The following is a 23,179-nucleotide window of genomic DNA, read 5'->3' as shown; positions in this document are numbered from 1 at the left end:
AGGTGAGCTGGAATGCTGGAATGTAGTCATGGAATTGCTGCCTGCTTTCCTCTGCTTTGGAGATGGATGGAAGAAGTCAGCCCCCCTGGAAGCACAGCTCAGATTGCTCCTCTGGAATAATGGCAGTGCTGGTAGTTGGGAGGGGAGGACTTGTGAGGGTTCTCTGCAGACCCTCATATCCAACAGGATCCCTGCAGCTGCTCCCCCTGTGCCACCTGCAGTCAGGTTTGGCATATCTCCAAGGAACCTCCTTTCTTTCCACGTTTCTGGCTGTGGGTATTGCACAAACAGGATTGGCTCTTCCTTTGGTCTGGGAGCTCTGCTTTTTTCTCCCTGATCTCCCTGACTTTCTGTCATGCTCCCTTTGATGTCAGAACAGCTTCTGCTGAGCTGCAGGGCTGCAGCCTCACGGTTTGAGGAGACAAAGGAAAATGTGTGTGCTATGCACACAGCATTGCACAAGGCTTATCCAGCTCCTTCCTGGATGGGTGATCCAGCACCTACTCATGCAAATGGTTTGTGAAAAGTAAAATAGATTTTGGTGGCCATAGTGCCAGTGATAGCATCCAGCATTTCCAACTGGGAGCCTTGAAATGAAACGTGGGCATCAACATGAGGCTGATTTCTGGGAGCCCACAGCACACATGTCCTGCCTTTCCATCCTGGAATGGTCCAGGGCAGGGAGCTGTGCTCCCATCACCCCCAGTGCCATTTGGAAAACAAAGGCAGCAGCCCAGCTGTCCATTCTTTTGGCCACATGTGTGATTAATCTCAAGTGTGAGGGGAGAAGTGAAGTTTGCCATCTGGAGAGGCTGTCTCCTGGAGCAAAGCCTCGTTTGCAGGCACTCAGTGAGGCATGGCTCACGGTGCAGTTCTGGGAATCAGAGTGGAAAAAAAGGATAACTCTGTCAGACACTAAACTTGCATAAAATAACTCATTAAAGGAACCAGTGGGAGATAGCAATGCAGGAAATTTTAGAAGCTTTTCAAGATAGAAATGTGGAATTCATTTTTGATGGTATGAAATCCAGGAGAATTTCTATCCCAGAATCCTAAACCTGGACAGGCTTTAAGAGATGTTCCCCAGGCAGCATCTATTTAATTTTGTGAAATGGTAAAGAAATCATTCCAGCAGGTTTACTCAATTTTATTTGCTTCCCTGAGTTACCTTGTGGTCTGGAGAGTGTGTGGAAGTGGAAAGTGGAGATGGTTTCCCTCTTCCTTTTGATTCCTTAAAAACCAGCACAGCACAGTCGTGCAGCCCCTATGAAGTCATTTTGTCATTAGGAAAGAATTATGGGATGGAGCTGACACTTGTGCAGTTGGATTAATAAGAGAGGAAGCAGGAACTGGTGGCCATGAGTACAAGTTCCAGCTGGGAAAACTGTGGCTGTGAAAAATAAACAGGAGGGGAGGGAACAGGAGACTCCCTGCAGAGATGGAAGGAGCAGGTAAAATCTCAGCAGAAAAACATGACTTAGAATTAAAGGAATTAGGACAAGGGGCAATGGTTTTAAACTGAAAGGGGAGATTTAGATTTGATGTTAGGGAGAAATTATTCCCTAGGAGGGTGGGCAGGCCCTGGCACAGAGTGCCCAGAGAAGCTGTGGATCCCTGGCAATGTCCAAGGCCAGGCTGGATGGGGCTTGGAGCAGCCTGGGACAGTGGAAGGTGTCCCTGCCCATGGCAGAGAGTGGCACTGGATGAGCTCTGAGACCTCTTCCAACCCAAACCCTTCTGGAATTCTGTGATGTAGGAAATCAATCTGACTTTTATTTTACATGTTAATCTACAGCCATAGGGCACCTAGGGCACCAGGAGGAGAAGATGGTATCAAAGGAGCATCTTGAGAGAAGTTTTACATTTCTCACTCATGGAGAAAAGCAATTTCACTCAAAAAGAATAAGTTTTTAAAAGCAAGGTCCTGCTTGAGATTATATATATTTTACATATATACAATGTGTCGTTTCAATTTTGTCCTGCATTATTTAGTAAAAGGAGAGGTTTTATGGGGAAAAGGACCTGATGGTGGCTGTGAATTCCTCTCACAAAACCCCAGATTTCACTCAGGGGAATAGAAACAGGGTGGAAGGTACCAATAATGTAAACATTAATGAAAAAAAAATCCTCTTAGAAATATTTTATGCAGTTTGTAATTAATCCTTTTAGGGTACATATTGGATGATTATTTTTTCCTTCCTGACACATTTAACTCTCTAAAATTCCTGAAGGACTGGGGGTGCAGAAACCCATAAGGATGCTGTGGAGGAAAGCAGAAGTTGTTTGTGGTTTCAGCCTGGTTTTGTGATGCACCACTTCCCTCTTTTCCCTTACTCCACAGCTAAACATTGATCCCAGTTGCTGTGGATGGCATTTCCTTGGGTCAGGCTTTGTAGGGAAGCAATTGAACTTTAAATACACTCACACCAGCCTAGTGAGGGGGCTTTTTTTTTTTTTTCCCCATTTGTGCAGCAAAATCAACTGCCTAACCCTGCCAGATTGATAGCTGCATGGATTGCCCTTTTCTAAAGGTGGGAATAAAACTCCTGCTTGCTTCTCTGCTGCTAGAGAAAAGGGAAATAATTCCTTACAAGTCTTTATTTTATTGCAAGGTTAATCTGGTCTGCTCCCTGCAGGAGGGTGGGTGGGTTCATTCTGCAATGACTGGGTTGCAACAGGACAAGCAGTTTTTGGAATTCCCAGCTGGGATAGTTGCTTGATAGAGTATCATCCTTGGAATGCGGTCAGAAGGAGCTGCCTCATTGACCAAGCTTATTCCAGGCCCCTCTGAAGACACAAAGGCTGTTTTCCACAGAAGAGCAGGAGTCTCCTGCTGCACTGGCACATCCTGAGCCCTGTGTGACCCTGTGCCCTCCCTGTGTTGCAGTGACCATGCAGCAGGTGGCCAGGACAGTGGCCAAGGTGGAGCTCTCGGACCACGTGTGCGACGTGGTGTTCGCGCTCTTCGACTGCGACGGTGAGCGACCCCAAACCTCAGCCAGGAAGGAGAGTTAGCCCAGGGCAGGAAATCCAAGGGAAAAGGGCTCTTCTGGCCATGCTCCTCGTCCATGGATCTGGGGTGATCCCCCTGCCCTTTTGGGAAGGTGGTTCCCACTCTGTGAGATGTGGATCTTGGGGCTTTGGTGTGCACACTTTGATCTGCTGTCAATTTGTTGGGCTCCAGTGTGGAAACTGTTGGAAATTTGTTGGTCTGGGGCTTTGTGCCTTTCTAAGGTCACATCTCCTGTTTTATTTTCCTCTGTGCTTCAGTACCACTGTTCTAATACAATCTTCAGGCCAGATGATCAGGCTGGAGATTGGAGTGAGCTGAAGTGTATCCAAATATTCCATTTGCCTTCTCTCAGAGGAAAATCTCCTAAGTATTTTTATAGCAAATCTTTGGGGAGAAAGACTGGTTGCCAGAGGAGCCCCCCAAGAAAGAAACCAAGTAGAAAAACAGGCACAGACCTTTTTATTAATATTTTGTTGTTTTCACTCCATCAGTGTTTACAGACATTAAAAGCCTGCAGTATTGGAGGGAATTTTGCTCACCCCTTGATAGTTTGCTGGAATTTTGGTACCCAGTGACTGCATTCTCCATAACCTCATTCATCAGATCAACAAATCTTCCCTTCTACTCCATTAGAAAAATTTGTGCACCCATAATTTCCTTCAAGCAGTGTTTTCTGGGAAGACACAGACATTTGGTTTGCATTTGCTTTTCTGCCTCCTGCAAGCATCCATAGGGTTGGGATTTAAACTCTGTGGCTCGGGAACCCTCGCTCAGCAGGATATATTGGGAGGTGGGAGCCAAATGTGGTCTCAGTTTCTGCAGCAAAGGACACTCATGGAGTGTATAATTTCACAGAGGCTGGTGGAGGGTCTCTGATACTTTTCCTCCTTTTTGCAGGGAATGGGGAGCTGAGCAACAAGGAGTTTGTTGCCATCATGAAGCAGCGGCTGATGCGAGGCCTGGAGAAGCCCAAGGACATGGGCTTCACACGGCTCATGAGGGCCATGTGGAAGTGTGCCCAGGAGACAGCGTGGGACTTCACAGCTCCCAAGCAGCAGTAGCAGGGGGAAGGAGCACCCCCATTCCCTGGATCAGCTCTGGAGAGCCCAGGCTGGCTGAAACAAGAGGGGTCAAGCCAAATTAGAAATCCACACCTGTATTTGCTTGCTGCTGGCTCCGTAATATTCCTCTCTCAGGAACAAGGAAAGGACTTTTACTGCCACCACCTCTGCCCTGGTTGAGAGCTGGACCCCAAATCACCTTTATTTAATTAATGCTATGAAAAGATGGCATGGAGTTTATTTTGATTCTCAGACTGCTCCTCAGAAAAGCTGGGCAATTCCTGGATTTCCTGCATCCCAGACCAGGATTCAGCCAGCCAAAAGCTGCAGAAGGGCAGCAGTAGTGGAGCAACTGGCTCTCCTGCCCTTCCTGCCTTGCACAAGCATCCTGCTGCAGGAGCTCCCTGACTGATTTCCTAAATGGAGAGCCCTCTCCATGGGGAATTGTACCAGGAAGGGGCTGACAGAAGTTGTTTCCTGGGTGCTGTTCTCTGTAAAATACCATGTAAAGTTGTTGCTCACAGCAGCCTGGCTCTGTCTCTGCATTGCTCCAGATCCTCCCCCAGGGCTGGGGCTGAGGCACTGAAGATGGGGTGTTTTGGGGAGGGGGAACCACGTGACTTTCCAGAGCTGGAAAGACAAAGGGGATAAATCACTCCTGGAATACTTTACTTCCCCAGCACAGGAAGGACATGGAACTGCTGGAGAGAGTCTAGACAAAGCCACCAAGATGATCAGAGGGATGGAGCAGCTGTGCTGTGAGGAAAGGCTGGGAGAGCTGGGATTGCTCAGCCTGGAGGGAAACTCCAGGGTGACCTCACTGTGGCCTTCCAGTGCCCGAAGGAGATGACAAAAATCATGGAGAGGGAATACTGACATGAGCCTCAAGTGCCAGGACATGGGGAATGGCTCCCCACTGCCAGAAGGCAGGGATAGATGGGATATTGGGAAGGAATCCTTCCCTGGGAGGATGGGGAAGCTCTGGTACAGGGTGCCCAGAGAAGCTGTGGCTGCCCCTGGATCCCTGCAAGTGTCCAAGGCCAGGCTGGACAGGACTTGGAGCACCCTGGGATGGTGAGCAGGAGGTGGGACCAGATGAGCTTTAAGCTCCCTTCCCACCCAAACCATCCTGGAATTCCTTGGTTCATACAGGGATATTGATCCTGATCACTCATCTTCCTCTGCTCCCTCATTTCCCAGCCAGACCCTGCTCCTTGGGCTGCTTTGGGTGTGGGTGCCCGTGCTGTCCCACACATCACACCCCAAATACCAAGTGGGAGTGCAGCTTTGGCCCTTCCCGGCTGCAGCTGTCCTTCCCTCCCTCCTGCCAGGGATATGTCACCTGTCTCTGAATTCTCTCGTTTGGAATAAAGGTTGTTGAAGTCCCCGCAGCCAGCACCTGTTTCAAAGGCAGGAAACTCGAATGGGAGAGAATTCCTGAAAGGGTTAATCCTTCCCGTCCGAGAGCAGGATCCGGGGTACCCCCTGTTGAGGGGCCGGCTGGAGCCGCCCAAGGCTCGTCTCCCCCAAAATCCCCAAAAATCCTCCGCCGGCCCCGCCCGCCTGAGGGCAGGGTTCTGTGACGTCATCGATCCGCGCCCGGCCCCGCCTCTCCGCCCCCCCCGCCCGGCCGCCGCCGCCATGGAGTCGAACCGGGACGAGGCGGAGCGGTGCATTAGTATCGCGCTGGCCGCCGCCAAGGCCAACCAGCCCGACAAGGCCCGCCGCTTCCTGGAGAAGGCGCAGCGCTTGTACCCCTCGCAGCGGGTCCGCGGTGAGCGCCGGGCCGGGGGCGCGGCGGGAGGCCCGGGGCAGCGCGGCCTGCGCGGCTGCCGCCGGGCCTGACCTCTCACCCTCAGCGCGCCTGCGCAGTGCGCGCGGGGCACGCCGGGAAAGCGAGTTCCGCGGGGGTCCCGGCGGTGCCGGGCTGCGGGACCGGGTCTCTGCTGAGGCCGGGTACCGCCTGGGACCCGGTTCCGATGGGCTGGGATCGGCTATTTAACGGGGGCTCCCACTGAGGAAGGGCCGGAAAGGAGAGGGGGAGCGGCTCCGCGCTGCTGTGGGACCCCTGAGCCGCTGGCACGACACCCGCTGCTGGTGGGGCAGCGCTGAGGGGAGGGAAGAGCTCGGCAAGTTCTCGGGGGACTGCGAAACGCCCTTCTGCTCCCGCTTTCCTATTCCTCTTTTCCTATTACACTCCTTCTCCCATTCCTCCTCTTCTTCTCCTCCTTATATTTCTCCTTTCCTATTCCTTCTCTTCCTCTCCTATTGCTATTTTTTTCCTCTTGTTTCTGTCCCTCTCCTCCTTCTGTTCCTTTCCTTCTCTCGTTCCTCTCCTCTTCCTGTTTTTCTCCTCCCCTCCCTCTCCTATTCCTCTCCTCCCTGTTCCTGCATTCCCCCTCATATTCTTCCTCCTCCTCTTCCTCTTATTCGTCCTCTCCTCCTCATCCTTCCTCCTTTCCTCCTCCTCTCCTCTTCCTGTTCTCATCGTATTCCTCCTCTCCCTCTCCTGTTCCTCCTCCAGCAATTATGTTGCAAGCAGTTATGTCACTGCTTGCAGGCAGCCAGGCCGTGGCTGAGCTCACACTCTCACATGAGTAACAAAATAATCCTCCTTGAAGACTTTTCTGCCAGATTTGTGCTCGTTTTCGTAATTTCCTGAAAGCTTTAATTAATATGGGAAGTGGTTTGTGAAAGCAGCCAAACACAATTCTTTCCCTGCATGTTCTTACATTGCAGAATATTATGCAAACGTCTGTAGATTTAAATTTTGGGGTTTTTTTTTGTTGTGACCTCGTCTGAGTTTGGATCCTGTGGCTGAGCTTTGCAGCTTGTTTGTCCCAAGGCTTCCTGTAATCCTCTTTTTGGTTGCACCAGGCCTCTTCCCTCTCCCTCAAACACAGCATGTCATGTGTGTGGGGTGATGTGGTTTTCCTCTCCTCCCTTCTCTCCAGAATTTATCCTTTGGTGAAATTACTGGGTAGGAAAAGTGACGTTTGGAAGAAGGCAGAGGCCAGGGTGGGTTAATGTTAAACACAACCTGCTAATTTGTGACAAGATTCCCATCCAAGGACCCTTTGCTCCATCTCCTGCTGGCTCTGGAGTTGGGAAATGCTGCCAGAGATCCCACAGTGGTCACTGAGTCTCTGAGCAGCTCCTGGGAAATCTCTTTCCCAGGACTTAGTTTGGCAATACTCAGCAACGTGCTCAGAGCAAACTCTGACCCTGGCTGGGCTTTTTGGGATCAGGGAAGGGTTTTGCAAGGGGATTGCAGCAAAAATCTCCTGGGTCAGGGCACGTTGGCAGAGGCACAGTCACACACTGGTCATCTTTAAGTGGGAGTTGGGGAAAAATGTATCAGAATCAGCAAATATTGGCTAATAAGGGAGGAGAAGTGCTGGGGCTGCACAGAGGATGCAAAAAGCAACAGGTTTGGGGCTGTAGAGCAAAATGGGACTGACCTGTGGCCATCTGTGGGTTTCTGTGCTTGGGTTTGGGAAATGCACTTTGGGCAGCAGGGGAAGGGGGGGATTCTGCCTCTCTGCCCCACTCAGGTGAGACCCCACCTGCAGAGCTGCCCCAGCACAGGAGGGACCTGGAGCTGCTGGAGAGAGCCCAGAGGAGGCCATGGAGTTGCTGAGGGGACTGGAGCACCTCCCTTATGGAGCCAGGCTGGGAGAGCTGGGGCTGCTTATGGAGAAAAGAAGGCTGTGTGGAGACCTCACAGCTCCTTCCAGGGTCTGAAGGGGCTTCAAGAAAATTTGAGAAGAATTTCACCAGGAATTGGACAGAGGCAGTGGTTTCCCACTGCCAGAGGGCAGGGATAGATGGGATATTGGGAAGAAATCCTTCCCTGGGAGGGTGAGGAGGCCTGGCACAGGGTGCCCAGAGCAGCTGTGGCTGCCCCTGGATCCCTGGCAGTGTCCAAGGCCAGGCTGGACTTTGGGACTTGGAGCAGCCTGGGATAGTGGAAGGTGTCACTGCCCATGGCAAGAGGTGAAGCTGGATGGGCTTTGAGATCTCTTCCAACCCAAACTGTTCTGGGATCAAAATCTCCTGGTAAGCTGTAGGGAACTAAACTCAAAGCAGCAGGAAGGTGGGTGGGTGGGGGAACAGCCTCATGAGGTGAAATTTAAAATCACCTGGCAGATCTTTCCAGGTTTGGAAGGAGCAAAACTGAAGACTATAATTCAGTGAGCACTGAAGCATTGGGAGTATGAGGGAGGGAAGGGTTTATTTTCCTAAAATAAATTATTTTTAAATTTGTGAAGCCCCCAAGCCCCAAAAGCTCATCCAGTGAGTTACTGCTCCTTAGCCCACTGTCCTTTTCATCCCTCATCCTGTATTGACTTTTGGATTAGTGAGTGGATTTTTCTGCCCCCTCCAAGTGCTGGGGCCAGATAGGATATCTTGGCTCATCTCTTGGCCTGCAAGTGTTGTTTGCACTTGCCTAAAGAAGGTGATACCCCGTAGTGCAAGGTCTGTGGTGTGCAATCCGTGGGAGGAGGTGGAACGTCCTTCCCACTTCTGGGGTCTGGGTGAAGGACTGCAAGCTCAGGATACTGGGGCCTGTGTAAATATCCTTGGCTGGGTTTCACTGTAGCATGTGTGCCTGTTCTTTTTAAGGGGGTGAAGAAATCAGTCTGATGCTTGGTTTAAAAAGCAGTTTTAAAAGGTGGTGCTGTGCAGCTGCCAGGGAAATGCATGATGGAAAGATGCTTGGAGCCTCCCTCCTTTGTTTCACCTGGGTGGTTAGGCCAGGCCTGGATGTTTGTCCCCTCTTGGCTGGAAAGGTTGGAAGACAGTGCCTGAGCCTTGCAAGGAGGAAGAGAAGAGGGAAGGTGGATTTATACACAGCAGTAACTGAGAAGAAGGTGATTTCACAGCTGCTGTAGTGACTGGAGAACAAAGCACCCGTGTGAGTCGTGTGAAGAGCTGGCAGCCAGCAGTGCTGCAGCTCTGTCCCCAGAAGGGGAGTGTCCCCGTGGGATTGGCAGCCCACAGAATTATTTTCTGAGCTCTCTAAAGATATGGCATCATTACATTGCTTCCCCAGCACAGTAGGCTCTCAAAGGCAGGAGATAAAGAAGAAAATACACTTTAGAACGTGCCAGAGGACAAATTTGGACATGCTTTGCTGTTGAGGAGAGATAGAAGGGAAAAAAGGACAGGGATACACTGCTTTGCTGATCTGGTGTGGATGGACTGTCTGTCTGGGTGATCCTAGGGTTTTTATGGAGGTTGTGTGTTTTGGGAGACTCAGAATATCTTCATGAGTAGCCCTCACACCTGGGTGAGAAACAACAGGACCTGCAAGATTACATGGGAGGAAAGGCAAGGGTCTTCCTGGGGAAGGATGGCAGAGATGAAGAGGAGTCTTCATGGGAGAGCTGGAAGGGCAGGTTGAGCTTGGTGCATTCTTCTCTATGTTTTTGTTTCTCTCCTTTCAGTTCTGCTTGAGTCACTCAACAAGAACGAGCAACCAGCCAATGGCCAGTCCCAGTCCAAGGAACCCACAAACCCTCAGTTCAGGAAAATGAGTGGAGATTTCCCATCAGCCAATGGAGAGGCTGGGGGGGAGGCCCCCAAGGGCTACACTCAGGACCAGCTGGATGCAGTGAAGAGGTTTGTGCTCAGCTCTCAGGGGCACTTGTTTGACTTTCTCACCTGGTGCTCACGTGCTTTTCACAGTATTTTAGAGATTTTAGCTTTGAACCACATGGAATAGTGTTAAAAATATGTCCAGGAGGATTTATAGCTCCAGCAGCCCTGGTAGGCAGCTGGGTTGAGTCTCTCATTTCCCAAACCCTGTTTTTCAGGTTTCCCTTTGTTCCTTTCTCCCTTTTGCCCATCGTAGAAGCTGAAGGACTGCAGATGCAGTCACTTGGTAAACTTTGTTTAAGGTTATGGGCACGGCCTGAATTGTGCAAGAACCACTCCAAGGGGCTTGCAGGAATGTTTGTTATGTCATCCACTTCTCTAGAAACCCAGCCTGCTGGGTTCTGTCTCATCACATGAGAAGCAGATGCCTTGGCTGGGCTGAGTGTGCCCAGGAAGAACTGGGCTGCACACCCTGGGCTGCTCCCTGTTTCTTTCTCTGGAATTCAGCTGATACAAGTTTTAGATCTGGGAATTAGCTGAGGAGAGAGTGATGGGGGAAAGGCCAATATCCTTCAGGTGCTGTAGTCCTTCCCAAACAGCCTCCAGCACGTGAACATGTGAAGTTTATTTGCCAATCACATTCCTGTGTGGGTCTGAGGAGAGGCCCTTCCACCTCCACTGGCCTGACTTGTTCTGTGCTGGTCCTGCTGGCACAGCCAGAGTGAGTCTGTGAAAACAACTGGGTCACCCTCTGAGTAATCCAGAGATCCCTGAGCAACATCCATGGAAACTGTGCTGCCTGAAAAGCCTCAGAGCTGACAAGTACTCGAGACAAGGAGGTTTTCACTCCTGGAACTCAGTGTCCCTGTTTGCTCCTCTCTCCCCTTGGCAGGGTAAAGCAGTGCAAAGATTACTATGAAATTCTGGGAGTCAACAGAGAAGCTTCTGATGAGGATCTGAAAAAGGCCTACAGGAAGCTGGCCCTGAAGTTCCACCCGGACAAGAACCACGCTCCAGGGGCCACAGAGGCCTTCAAAGGTAAAGCCAGCTCCAGATTTGTGGTTTGCCCCCAACTCTCACTGAGCTGGGCTCATCAGAACCCTCAAAAACAACCCCATGAGTCAGGCAGAGTGAAATAAAGCTGCTCTTTGATAAGTTGCCCCCATTCAGAGCTGGTTATGTCATGACCAAAGTATGAGCTTAAAACAATAAACACAGGTTGGCACGGGTAGGATTCACCTCTTGGTTGGATAAGGAGAAGCTTCCTTCTCTTTCTGCCAGCAGCCCTTCCCTGTGTGTTGCTCCAACCTCCTGCCTCTCTGCTCAGGAGGGAATTCTGTCAGGATTAACCCAGTTAACTTGTGCAGAAACATCCCAGGAACAACCCGACCGTTCGTGGATGGAATTGGTGGATAGAAATCCCAAGTGGAAGTTTCCAGGGTGAAACTGCAGCAGCCATACAAGTGAGCCCAGCCAGAGCTCAGAAAAGGAGCTCTAGTTCTGCTGCAGAGCCCAATTCTCAGAGCCTTTCTATAAATACAGCAGGGATGTTTCCTGGGTAATAATATACCTTAAAATTGGAGTAATTTTCCAAGAGAGATGCTATTGCTTGGAACATGTAATCCCATTTTCCCTTGCAAGCTGTGGAAGATTGATTATTATCATTAAGCTAAACACAGAGCTCCTTGGTGCCAGTCTTAAGGACTGGTTTGGAAGCCTTTTAAATAGTCTGATTCTGGCCACTTTTTAGAAAGAAATTCATTACTCAAGACAGTGCTGAGGCCCTGGCACAGGCTGCCCAGAGAAGCTGTGTCTGCCCCATCCCTAGAAGTTTTCTAGGCCAAGTTGGACAGGGCTTTGAGCAACCTGGGAAATTGGAAGCTCTATGGCAGGGGGTGGAATGAGAGGGTCTTTAAGGCACCTTCCACCCCAAAGGAGCCTGAATTTGGGAGTGAAGTGCATGAGACCTTTCCTGGAGCAGGGAGCAGGGCTGCCTGATGTGAGTGTACCAGTACAGTATTCAGATGAGCTCACAGACGCAAATTCAGCAGTAAAAGTCTTAGGTAAGGTTTGTTCAAGCCTTTTAAGACTTCAGTCCTTCACTGATAAATGTTAGCAAAGAGTGACTGACCCCCAGCTACTTGGGAGAGCCTGTGCTGGTTGGGGGTCAGATGAAAGGGCATCTGCACACAGGTATCAGCTCTACCTGAGCAGAGCTGCTTCTCCAGGGCTCATCCTTGGATCCCTCAGTGGCCAAAGGCAGGTTTCCTCAGCTGTTATCTTGAATAATGATGTTTGCCCAAGGCTTTGGCAGGAGTTACGTGCCAGAAGTGGAGCGTTAAGCAAAGTGCCCTTTATCCCCCACTGCGGGTTATCTCCTCCAGCCCTTGCCTCCATGGCTTCCTGTCCTTCAAACCCTGAGCTGAGCTGAAGTCCACCAGTGTGCTTCCAGGGGGTGAAGGGAGAAACGTGCCCTGCTGTGAGGATATGAGTTAATTTTTCCTTAGTTGATGTATTAGCTGGAGTCTTGGCGTTCGCCTTCCCAGCTGATAAGGTGCTGCTTCTTGTGCTGAGCCCATGTCTCACTTTACAGTTCCAGCTGACTGCAGGCTGTCTCCTGGCAGATCTGCATCACTACCTGTCTGCTCTTGGAAAAAACCTTGAGCCTGGCTACTTGGAGCTAAAATCCTGCTTTGACATGAGGCATTTCTTGGGATTTGTCAGCACAAAGTCAGTGAACAGACCCTGAACCACTCTTGTCGCTTCCCTTGTTGTTTCCAGCTGCGTGGTTGATACATTCTGGGTCAGTCCTTGTCCACCAGTTTCCCTGCCTGGCTCTAGAAATGTTTGCTCTGGGTGCACTAATTATAACCAAAAAGGAGAAGGAGTGTATTGGCATTACATCCTCTGTCCTCCAAATCTCCACTCCAGGAAGAAACTGCACCTCCATCTGACCATGGGGAAAATGTTGAATCTTAGAGGTGATCTCCTCCAAAAGGGCACGTTATCCCCCTTTTCCATCCCTTCTGCCCTGACTTTCACACAGCAGGCACTGCCATGGGCATTTTTGGGTCCTTGTAGCAGGTTGGTACAGAGGGCAGTGGAAAGCTGCAGTGTGTGGAGAAGTGAGTACACAAATAGGAGGGTGGCAGGCAGACATTCTGGGGAAGGGGGTCAAACTCCTGAGGCTGGAAGGAGAGGGACCTGGCAGGGATTTAGTTCCAGTACATTTCCAGCCCCACAGGCATTAGTTAACAGTCCTTGTAATTATGCACCTTGAATGTGGCATCTGGAAGAACTGAAACTCATAGCTGATGGATGCAACTTCTGGCTAATGTTTCCTTAGTAGCTTTTATGGAAAGTTTTACAGTCTCTTTCAAGGATTTAGCCTGTATTTTAAGTTCTTCACAGTTCTAGTTTTAGGCTCTTAATGCCACTTTTGTCAACTAAAATTGTATTTCCCTACCCAGCTGCCTACAGCTGAAGGGTTTCTCTGAGGACATGCACCAAATCCTTGTAAGTCATATTGTAGCTTCTTCATTTGAATTAATTAAGGAGTGTGGTTTCCTCCTGTCTGGATTTGCCCGAGGCGCGTGCCAGGTACCTGTTGCAAGAATCTCTTGGTTTGTAGGACGAGCAAGACAAATGCTGGCAGTTTGCAGGGCTGGGGGTGGGAGAAAGGAGCTGACTGTCCCTCCTTTTCCGTGTCCCAGCCATCGGGAACGCGTACGCCGTGCTGAGCAACCCGGAGAAGAGGAAGCAGTACGACCAGTTCGGGGATGAGAAGCTCAACCCCACCCGCCACGGGCACAGCCACGACTTCCACCGCGGCTTCGAGGCCGACATCTCCCCCGAGGACCTCTTCAACATGTTCTTTGGGGGTGGCTTTCCCTCCAGTAAGCACCTTCAAGCTTCCCTTCGTGCGTGGGGCCTCATCCTTTGGGTGTTGGAATGGTGTGGGTGGGGTTTGTTGGGAGTTCTGCTTCACCTCGAGTTTCCTAAATGGTTCATCCTTGGAGGACTCAGCAACCATCAGAGCTGGACTTCTTGCCAGCCTCAGGTGGTTGTTTGCATGCTGGCAGCATCTAGCAGCTGCCAGAACAAAAAGTGACTTGTTTTAAGGGTGGTTGTGAAAATAATCCTGTTTTAAGGAAGGCTTTTGGAATTTAAATCTTCTTATCAGAGCAAACTCTGGTAACACCTGGGCCTTGTTCTTGATTTCTGTCTGCTCTGCCACACAGCTGGAACAGGTTCTCCAAGTGGTCACTTCCTTTTCTCCCCCGTGTCCCATAAAAAAAAAAGAAAATAATATTTCTGCAGCATAATTTACACCTTGTGAATTGAAAAATAAATCTATGTCCTGTCTGTCCACAGTGCTTATCATGGCTTGGGGAGCAGGAAAGAATCTCTTACTTTACTTGCTCAAAAGGCACAGATTCCAGGTCAGGAAAAGGATATTTTGGAAGATTCCTTTGTATTTGTTCCAGTCATATCTGACTGGAAGTGAGAACCTTTGTGGACAAACTTAAAAAAAAAAAAAAAAAAAAAAAGTGGTTTCAGTTAAGAAATTTCACTCTGTTAGCTCTTTCCTGCCTGGAATCTAAGCATAGCACCCCAACCCCAGTGACTCAAAGGCATCTGGAAGCCTTTTGCTTCGTGCTCTGCCTGGCAGAGAGACTAAGCTACTCCTGCAAAAACAGCATGTTGCTATTTTAGCTCAGTCTCTTTTTCCCTTTCCTCACTGTCCCAAGAGAACTGAGGCTGCTCTCTCAGCCTGACTCCCTTTGCAGCTGTAGCTTTGACATTTAAAACAAGACATGGAAGAGCTTTGTTTGCAGGGTGGGAAAGACACCAGAATTATTTCTGGTTGTAACTGGTTTTAATTATTCCATCAGAAGAGAGAAGGCCTGTGCAAGGTGTTCTCTGCTTTGAGCAGAGGGTTGAACCTCCTGAGGTCACTTCCAAGCTGAGTTTTCATATGATCCTGCAAAATCTTACAGAACTGTAATCTCTGTGCCCACTCTGCACTCAAACCACCTTAGGAATACTCCTGTTCCAGCCTGTAGGCAGGTGACATGAATCATGGATTTTGTGGTCCCTCCCTGGGCAGCCAGCAGCACCCTCCACACTGTGACTTTGGAATAAGAGTTTCCACCTTTTTTTTTTTTTTTTCCTACAGGTAACGTTCACGTGTACAGCAATGGCAGGATGAGATACACCTACCACCAGAGGCAGGACAGGCGAGAGCACCAGGGGGATGTGAGTGGAAAACACACTGGGATCTGGGAGCCTGGAGGTTTTCCCAGCACATCACTGGGAGCTGGTTCCTGTGGCTGGCTTGTGAAACAGTCCTGCTGGTTGCCACTCCCCTGAACAGAAAGCTGGAGTCAGGGTTATGGCTGTTGTCTGGGCAGAGCCAATTTTATTTAAAAAAAAAAACCAAGAACTTCCTGAATATTTTTTTTCTCAAGCTTAAAGGTGGAACTGAAGGGAGCTCAGGAGAGGGGGAAAAGGGGGAAAAGGCTATCCATAAACCAGTCCTGCTCACTAGTTTGCTCTAGAAAAACAAACAGTGGGCATGAGGCTTTTGGAATTCCCTCCCAAAGCTCCCCCTGGCAGTTCCCTCTGCCCATTGTCACATCCAGAGAAGGGCCAGAGGGTTTGGACCTTCAAAGTCACACTGTCCTGTGAGCTGCTGGGCTCCCCCCAGCGATTTTGGGTTGCTCCCTGTGAAAAGCAGTGTTGGAGCACTGGGAGGGAGGGAAAGAGAGGGATGCCCTGGGATCCTTGTCCAGCTGTATGGGTGGCACTCCACTGTGTGTTTCTGTTCCCTCAGGGTGGCCTGGGGCTGTTTGTCCAGCTGATGCCCATCCTCATCCTGATCATCGTGTCTGCTCTCAGCCAGATGATGGTCTCCAGCCCACCCTACAGTTTGAGCCACAGGCTGTTAGTACCCATTCCCCTAAAACTCACCCACATGGGGAGGGGGTGGGCTCTGGAGGGGGGTGGGGGACAGGGATCTTGCCTCCCTTCTTCCTGGCTTTCTTTGTCTTTTCTGCTTTATCTCCTGACCCCATTGCTCCTGCTGTCAGTGAAGTCTTTGTGGTTCTCAAGCTGGGCAGGGAAAGTTGTAGGGTGCTCACTTCCCTAATGGAGACAGTTCCTTGCCAGGCACCTTCTGCAGTCCATACCCACAGCTGTGTCTGTCATGGAAGGGGACAGACTAAATAGTCTGGGGAGGCTGTAGGGCAGCACCAAAATCCCATATGGAACAAACTGAGGTCTAGAGTTAGAGTGTGAAAAACAAAAGCCATGTTCTCCATGAAAGTCTTGGTACAATGCAGTAGAGGAAGAGGATAAGGAATAAAAGACACTCCCAGAGAAATCCCCTGATTCTGAGCTCTCATCTTGCCATGAAATAGCTTTGGCCATTGAGGATGTGAAAGTGGAACTGCTCTGTTCTAGATCCTGTGGAAATGCCCTGATCTGCTCCCTCTGGTGACTAATGGAATGTGTCCTTAGTCACTTTGCAGTGCTAACAAAGAGTGGGAAAACAGGCTTGATTTCTGTCTGCTTGCATCATTCTTGGCAAAAGCCTAATACATGTTCAGTGTGAGTTCCTTATGTGCATTTAGAGAGGGCAGCCTGGGGTTCCTGCCTGTTTTCACAGGTAGCAATGTTTGCCAATGATTATAGAATCCCAGAAGGCTTTAATTGGAAGGGATCTTAAAATTATCTTGTTTTACCCCCCTGCCATTGCCATGGACACCTCCCATGAGACCAGGTTCCTCCAAGCCCCATCTAACCTGGCCTTGAACAATCCCAGGGCAGGGGTGTGATGTTAAATGCTATAAAACCCAGCTTTGCTTTCAGATTCAGAAGAAAGACTGTGACATTGGTGCTTGGGACCAAAAGATGGGATGGTTTTGGCACAGTTAAGGGTTATTCTGAGAGGCTGAAGGATGTTGAGCTGTGATTTCCACAGCTGGTATTATCACTGTAAAACCAGGCATTAGACACCAGTTTGGTTTATACTGGTGAAGAGTTTGTGGGATGAGAAGACACTGAAGGGAGGGCAGCATTTAAGTGGGCAGGGATTTGCTTCCAGCCTTTCCAGCTGCCAGAGGAAGCCATCCCTGAGCCCCAGATGTTCCTCTGCTGCCCCATTCCCTGTTCCCTGTGCTGTCCCTGTCTCTGCATGCTCAGGTAGCAGCAAGCAACACGATTTCCAAGCCTGGATTTGGACAAGGGTGGCAGATGAGCTCACCCAGTCCTCCCACAGCCTTCCTGAGCAGCCAGGGTGTTTGAGCTGGAATGAGGCAGTGCAGTGCCAGCAGGAGGAGCTGCTGGATCAGTGAAGGGAAAGCTGTGCCTGAGCTCAGCCAGCAGGGCAGCAGAAGCTTTGAACCCAGAGGTTTAAATGCCACTTCTTCACAGTGAAGCTGTCACTAAAGAACCACTGTTACCTTTGTAAATCTCTTCCAAAAGGGATCTTCCTGCTGGCTGTGGGCCTGATTGTTGCTGTTCAGTAACACCTCTTGGAATTGGCCTGACATAATTGTATGTGTGACTGCAGGTGACAGGTTTCTTGTGCCCTGATTTTAATGCCTCACACCCCAGTGTGCTGCTGCAGCCCTGCCATTCCCAGTCCTTCTCCTGTGAGGGCATGCTCTGCAGCCCATATTTATCCAGGAGAGGATTTGGGAGAGCTCAGGGCTCTGTCTTGACAGGGAAAATAGTGAGCTTGGCTTTTTCCAGGCTGCACCTCTGCCTTGAGAAATCCCAGCAGAGCTCTGTGCTCCTGTTCAGTCCATTCAGTTACCAGTGCTGAGCTTTGGTGAAATGTGCAGGAAGTCTTGGGACCCCACCTGTAAACTCTGATAACACACTGAAGAGTGAGCTGGATGAGTTAATGTTTATACCTGCCTTAAGAATCAGGCTGGCTTTCCAAGCAGCAGCAGCTGGTATTTATTACAGGGAACTTTGGGCACGTCTCCAGGTGGAGCTGCTCCTGGCAAATCCAGCATTTGGGCCCAGCTCCTGTGTTACAGCTCACACACACACCCCAGGGAGGATCTCTCCATTTGCTGGGGTGTCAGGGGAAGCAAGAGCAGGGCTTTGTCTGAAATGCAAATCCACAGGGCCAGGGGAGGGAGAGATTTCCTTCTGGAAAGTGCTTTCTGTGCTGACTGATGCAGGCAGCACAGAGCTGGTCCAATTTTGCAAATGGAAGAAATCAGAGATTTAATAATTTAATGAAAATTCCAGGGAACATTTTATTTTAAGTGGGATTAGGCCCTGGGCAATGTGTCTTGGAGCTATGTCTGTATTCAGAGTTCTGCTCTCCTTGCTGGAGGCCTGGCAGCTCCCTTCCAACCCTCCTAGCCGGTGGCTGCTTAGGGGTGAGGGATTTGGGATCACATCCCCTGAGCTGGGGGCTTTGCTGTGCCCTTGAAACATGTCCTACACTGCTGTGCTCTTGTCCCTGCACCAGGTCTGTGGGTCACACACACAAGAGGGTCACAGAGCACTTGAAAGTCCCCTACTACGTGTCCGAGAGCTTTGCTGAGGAATACACGGGCACCAGCCTGAAGAACGTGGAGCGGAGCGTGGAGGACGACTACATTGCAAACCTACGGAATAACTGCTGGAGAGAGAAGCAGCAGAGTGAGTGCTGGGGGCCAGGAGCTGCTCCATGGGCTGCCTTGGAAAGCTCTTTGACTGGGGACTGAGTCCTGCTAAAGTTACACTTTAACACAGTGCCAGCGCATTTCCTGTGTTGTTGGCTTTGTTTTTTTCAGTCTATGACCTCATGACAGGCCCGGTATGTGGAGGGTTTTTTTTGTTTTGTTTTGCTTTTTAACACTGCTGCAGAACTGGTCAGACAAGAGCTGTGCCCCAGAGGTTCCCCTGCCGTGTCAGCAGGATACCTCTGATCTCCAGTGGAGGGGGAAGGTAGAACCTCTGGGATCTCTGTGTAATATTTCAGTTGGTCTAGGGCAGCGTTGCAAAGTCTGCTGCCTTTGGTGTCATGTGTCCCAGGGCTGTGGGGGCTGCCCAGGCAGATGATCCAGCCAAATATCCTGGAATATGGGGGTGGAGGCAACGAGTCCAGGGGCAACCTGTGTGCTCTGGCTGCTGTGATGGTCATGGCTCTGGGGTAGAATTTCAGCACTGGAATGCTGGAGGGGCTAGGATCCAAACACACTGAGCCCTGCTGGGGTAGCCTTTGTGTGGGCTGCCCATGCACCTCCTGGGACTGGAGACGGGTTCCCATGGCCTTTCCCAGGATGGATGAGCTGTCAGCAGCTCTTACGCCCATCCTGTCCTGAAGGGCGCAGGGCATTTCCTCATCCTCATCCTTTGCTTCACCTTGGGCAGCTGGAGGTGCCTCCTGGGGAGCAGGCATGGCAGGGGGAGCCTTTTCCAGAGGGCATTCCTGACTCTGGGCTTTTCCCTTTGCAGAGGAAGGCTTGTTGTACCGGGCACGCTACTTCGGGGACTCGGATCTGTACCAGCGGGCGCAGAAGATGGGCACCCCCAGCTGCAGCAGACTGTCAGACGTCCAGGCCTCCCTGCACTGATAGCCCCAGCCCAAGTATGAGCAGGGAAGCACATTGCTTTGATCACTGAGATCCCTGATTGAGACACAGCCCTCCAGGAGTCTCCTCGGGGTGCAGGGTCCCCTCCGAGCAGCGCTCCCTCGTTAAATCAGGAATTGATTGGGTTTCCTTTGCATGTCGGCACCCTCGGCTCTCTCCAGGCTCCCTGTTTTCTCTGGCCTCTGGGAGCAGGGCAGCACCCCTTGGTGGGGTTGGAAGTTGTTTTCTGTGCTGTGGCATCCAGCCCCCACGCTTTAATGAACTCTTGGTTTTGGTTGTTTTGTTGCCTGTTTTGCTGGGAAAGCCGTTATCCCCAGCACGTGCTGACAGGGAATGGAGTCCCATCCAACAGATGTTCCTTTTCCCCCCCTCCCATGGCCTTCCCATTCAAGGAGAACAAAGCAAATGTTCCCAGCAGGTTGTAGAAGTAACTTACTGGGTTAAACTGGCAACAAAAGGAAAAGCAGCTGGTGGGGGTGGTCTGGAAGATTTGGAGAGCTTGGACTAAGAAGAGCCTGAATAACACATGTGAGACCCGATGTGCTGGGAGAACTGCACCAAAATAATGAAAAAAAATTGCCACAGGGTTTGGAGTCCTTTTTCTGCACAAATTTTTGGGCTGATTTCACCTACCAGGTACTGCTGGGCTGGCTGTGAAATGTGCAGATCCCACTACCCCAGAATTATCTGAACACAGGATTTCTATGGAAGAACTCCTGGGTGAAGCTTATCCCAGGCATTGTGTGGACACCATTCCAGCTCACAGGGATTCCTTGAGGACTGAGCTGCTTCATTTGCAGTTTGGACAATCTGAAAGTTTGGCCTTTAAAGCAGATCCTCTGGGACACTTTGGGCTTTTTTTTTTTTTTTTTGGGTGTATCCTGGTTTTGGATCCGTTCTTATCTTGATCAGCCCGCTCTCTCATTTGGATGACTGTGCCTCTTCTGGTGTTAATTACCTGCTTTTCTTTAATTCCCTCCCTGCACCCGTGGTCTGGAAAGAGCCTGGAGAAGCTGCTGTGGGGTGGGGAAGGCAGGGGGAGTCACAGATTGTCCAGAGAGGAGACTGACACCGCTGCTGCTTTTGTTCCCAGAAATGCCTGAAGACTTTTGGGGAAGTGCACCCAGCCGAGGTGACAGACTTTGCTATTTAAAAAGAATCAAACCTTACCTGAAAAATGGAATTGGAGAATTAGCAACGCACAACTGCCCCTCTCTCTTCTCTCTGCCCCTCTCTGACGATCACAGGCGGTGCTTGGGACAGGAAATCCAGCTCTCAGTCTTCCTTCCCCCCCTCTTCCAACACTGCTGGCGTGCTCCCAGCATCCCACAAGGATCCCACAGCTCCTGGAGCAGACACCCAGAGTGGAAAATAACCCAAACTAACTGCAGAAGTCCTGAAGCAGAGGGGACCCTTCGCCGCCGCCAGTGGAGAGAGAAGTGGGACAATTTGTTGATAAAAGAAAACACTAAAGAGAAAGAAAAGAAAATATAATCTATTTAGCATTAATTTATAGCTGTATATATGTTATACTTTTAAACTATGCAGGGGTTAGATGATTAAATTATTTTGGTTTCTGTCCGTTTTGGGGAGCAGGACAGCAGGGAAACAGGAATCCCTGTGCACTTGCTGTGCTTTGCTCACAGGAGGACATTCTATGGATGGGGATGTCCATACACCTGCTCTTGGGGTTCTGAAAAACTAAAATCCCAGAAGTGCAGGGGGTCCCAGAGAGCGTGGTGTGGATGTGCAGCGTCGGCAGGAGCCAGGGGTCAGCTGAAGGATTGTCCTGGATGGATTTTGCTCGTCAGTCTTTGGTTTTCATTTGTGCACATAGCTCCCTTTTTCTGCCGAGTCTGCTGGAATTCTGCCTGCTAATCAGGGCTTTCCATCAGCCTGGCCCTTTGTTGGGAGGTTTTGTGCGTGTCCTCACCCACCCAGCCCTGGCCTTCACACCCCAGCTCGTGTTTCCTGGAGGACACCTGGAAAATGCCACAAATCCACAAGGAACAAAGCATTCTGCTGGGGGAGATCAGGGGTGTCTGCTCTGCCCTCTGCCCCACCAAGGGCAAGACCAGTGGGAGGCTGCTCCAGGTGAGGAGCCATCTCTTGGAAGCAAAGCCAGCATGAGCAGAGCCACCTCCCATGGAATAAACTGGATTTTTTTTAATTTTTTTTTTTTTCCTTCTGCTGCTCTGCAGCTCATTCGTGTCTAAAGACATTTCCAGTGAAAATCATCCCCTGGCACAGTCAGGGGGGTGAGTTGGGAGCAGAGCAACTCCTGGGTGGGCTGGCAGAAGTGGTTTTATCCCGTTGTCCTTAGGAATCCCTGCGCTCTGTCTTGGCTGTTTATTTATTTTGTGAAATCTCAGCCTCCCCTTGGCTGCAAGCCCTGTTATCCCACAGCCACCATGGCTTGGACCTGATTTTATGGGGTTTTATCCTTTTTTTTTTTTTTTTTTTTTTTTTTTTCATGGTTCCTCTACCTTCAAAAGAAATTGGGGTGGAAATTCAGGATTGGAAATAGAGGCACAGGGATGATGGGGACGGGGTTAAACCAAAATCCTGCTCCCAGAAGGAGCTGGAGGTGTTGCCCAGTGCCATTCCCTGCCTGGAGCCTGCCCACCAAAGCCTTTGGGTTATTTTTCCTGGTAGATATCCATGGATCATAAGGAGGGAGAGTGGATCCCAGTGGATGCTCACAGAGGCTGTATCTCTCAATTTAGAGTTAATTATACAATTGTACATCTATAAATAAATGTTTATAATGTGAAAAGCTCTGGCTGTGTTGGTGTCCTATGGATCCCTGCTCCAGCCAGCTGCTTTTGCAGCTCCTTGGTGGAATTTGGGGTGTTTGCCATCCCAGTGGCTGAGAGCTCTGCTCCTGCCCTGAGGTGGCAGAGGGAAGGACAGGGAGAGGATGGAGAGGATGTGAGTCCTGACAAGGTGACAGCAAACACCCAGCAGGACTCTCTTGCTTCAGACTCATTCCACTGGGATTTCCCGGTTCTTCCTCCCATCCCATTAGCCCCACATGTTCTGGCTGAGCTCTTCTGGGGGTTCCTTATTCTCATCCTAGCATGCCACCAGCCTGGCAGCACTGTCCTTTGGATTGTGGCCTTTGGCATCAGGTGGGGCTGCCTTTGTTCCAGTCAGGGACACTGCCTTGAGAGCACTTCCTGCTGGCCCCAAAGCCTTGGGGATGGATTTGGGATAGGTCTCTTTTCCTCACATCCCCCTCCCTGGGGCAGGCTGGACCCCTCTGGCACCTCCCTTCCCAAGCCCATGCACCAAAGTGCTGGAAGCTTTGGGTGGGAATTTCCCCTTTTTTTCCCCTGCTCTCAGAGGGCAAGAGTGGGAATTTCTCCCCTTTCCCTTTTTTCCCCCTCTCAGAGGCCAAGAGTCACATCCTGTCCCTGCCATTTCCCCTCTGGCAGTGAGTCAGCCCTGCCAGCACAGGGCACATCCACAGCCCAGTTTTGGGGTGGTTTTGCTGCATTTTGGGTCATTCCCAGCCTGGAGCAATGGGAGACACTCTTGAATTTCAGGGTGTGCTGGTCCCTGCCCATTCACCAAAGGTGTGGGAGGTTTGAGCTGCCCATTAGCTCGTTAGCCCAAGCTTTTAATTGGAGCAGCTGCCAAAGGCAGGGAGGGATCAAAGGCAGGCAGGTGCTCCAGGAACATCCTCCTCTGACAGCCAAGGGGACCCCTTTCCCCCCATCATTATTTTTGGTAGCAAAAACAGGAGGGTTTCGTGTTATCCTGGGATTTAAATTCTCATTTGCCTTATTGTTGCTGATGCCCCCAAAAAATCTCTCTTTGCTGGCACCTGGGATCCCTGGGCTGATGCTGGTGCCACAAATAGCCCCACTGGCTCTTCCCAGATCCCAAAATATCCCTTG

At 50.5% G+C, this 23,179-nt stretch overlaps 2 protein-coding genes across 4 annotated transcripts in view; both read left to right on the top strand.

Moving 5' to 3' along the window:
• The window catches only part of MICU1 (mitochondrial calcium uptake 1), an 84,632-nt gene extending 80,032 nt beyond the window's left edge, over positions 1-4,600 (top strand). For all 3 annotated transcript variants that reach the window (XM_056495597.1, XM_056495596.1, XM_056495598.1), the window contains 2 exons: positions 2,888-2,977; positions 3,911-4,600. In XM_056495597.1, coding sequence (XP_056351572.1) covers positions 2,888-2,977; positions 3,911-4,074 — 254 coding nt within the window. In that variant the 3' untranslated portion in view covers positions 4,075-4,600. The remainder of the gene's footprint in view (positions 1-2,887; positions 2,978-3,910) is intronic.
• A 1,080-nt stretch (positions 4,601-5,680) lies between these two features.
• On the top strand, positions 5,681-22,057 carry DNAJB12 (DnaJ heat shock protein family (Hsp40) member B12). The gene is made up of 8 exons (XM_056495594.1): positions 5,681-5,848; positions 9,525-9,699; positions 10,568-10,713; positions 13,389-13,571; positions 14,855-14,934; positions 15,512-15,621; positions 18,170-18,342; positions 19,141-22,057. Exons 1-8 carry the CDS (start codon positions 5,716-5,718, stop codon positions 19,257-19,259), a joined length of 1,119 nt encoding a protein of 372 aa, XP_056351569.1. The 5' UTR covers positions 5,681-5,715; the 3' UTR covers positions 19,260-22,057.
• The last annotated feature ends 1,122 nt before the right edge of the window (positions 22,058-23,179 follow it).

This window comes from Oenanthe melanoleuca, chromosome 6, assembly GCF_029582105.1.
Source record: "Oenanthe melanoleuca isolate GR-GAL-2019-014 chromosome 6, OMel1.0, whole genome shotgun sequence".
Lineage (NCBI taxonomy): Eukaryota > Metazoa > Chordata > Aves > Passeriformes > Muscicapidae > Oenanthe > Oenanthe melanoleuca.
The sequence above is the reverse complement of the archived record's forward strand: the minus strand, read 5'-3'. Positions and strand labels throughout refer to the sequence as shown.

Excerpts from the sequence above, each read along its gene's own strand:
- DNAJB12 (XM_056495594.1), top strand. The coding sequence starts at position 5,716 with ATGGAGTCGAACCGGGACGAGGCGGAGCGGTGCATTAGTATCGCGCTG. Across the intron at positions 9,700-10,567 it reads CAGCTGGATGCAGTGAAGAG|GGTAAAGCAGTGCAAAGATT; the intron begins GTTTGTGCTCAG and ends TCCCCTTGGCAG. Across the intron at positions 10,714-13,388 it reads GGCCACAGAGGCCTTCAAAG|CCATCGGGAACGCGTACGCC; the intron begins GTAAAGCCAGCT and ends TCCGTGTCCCAG.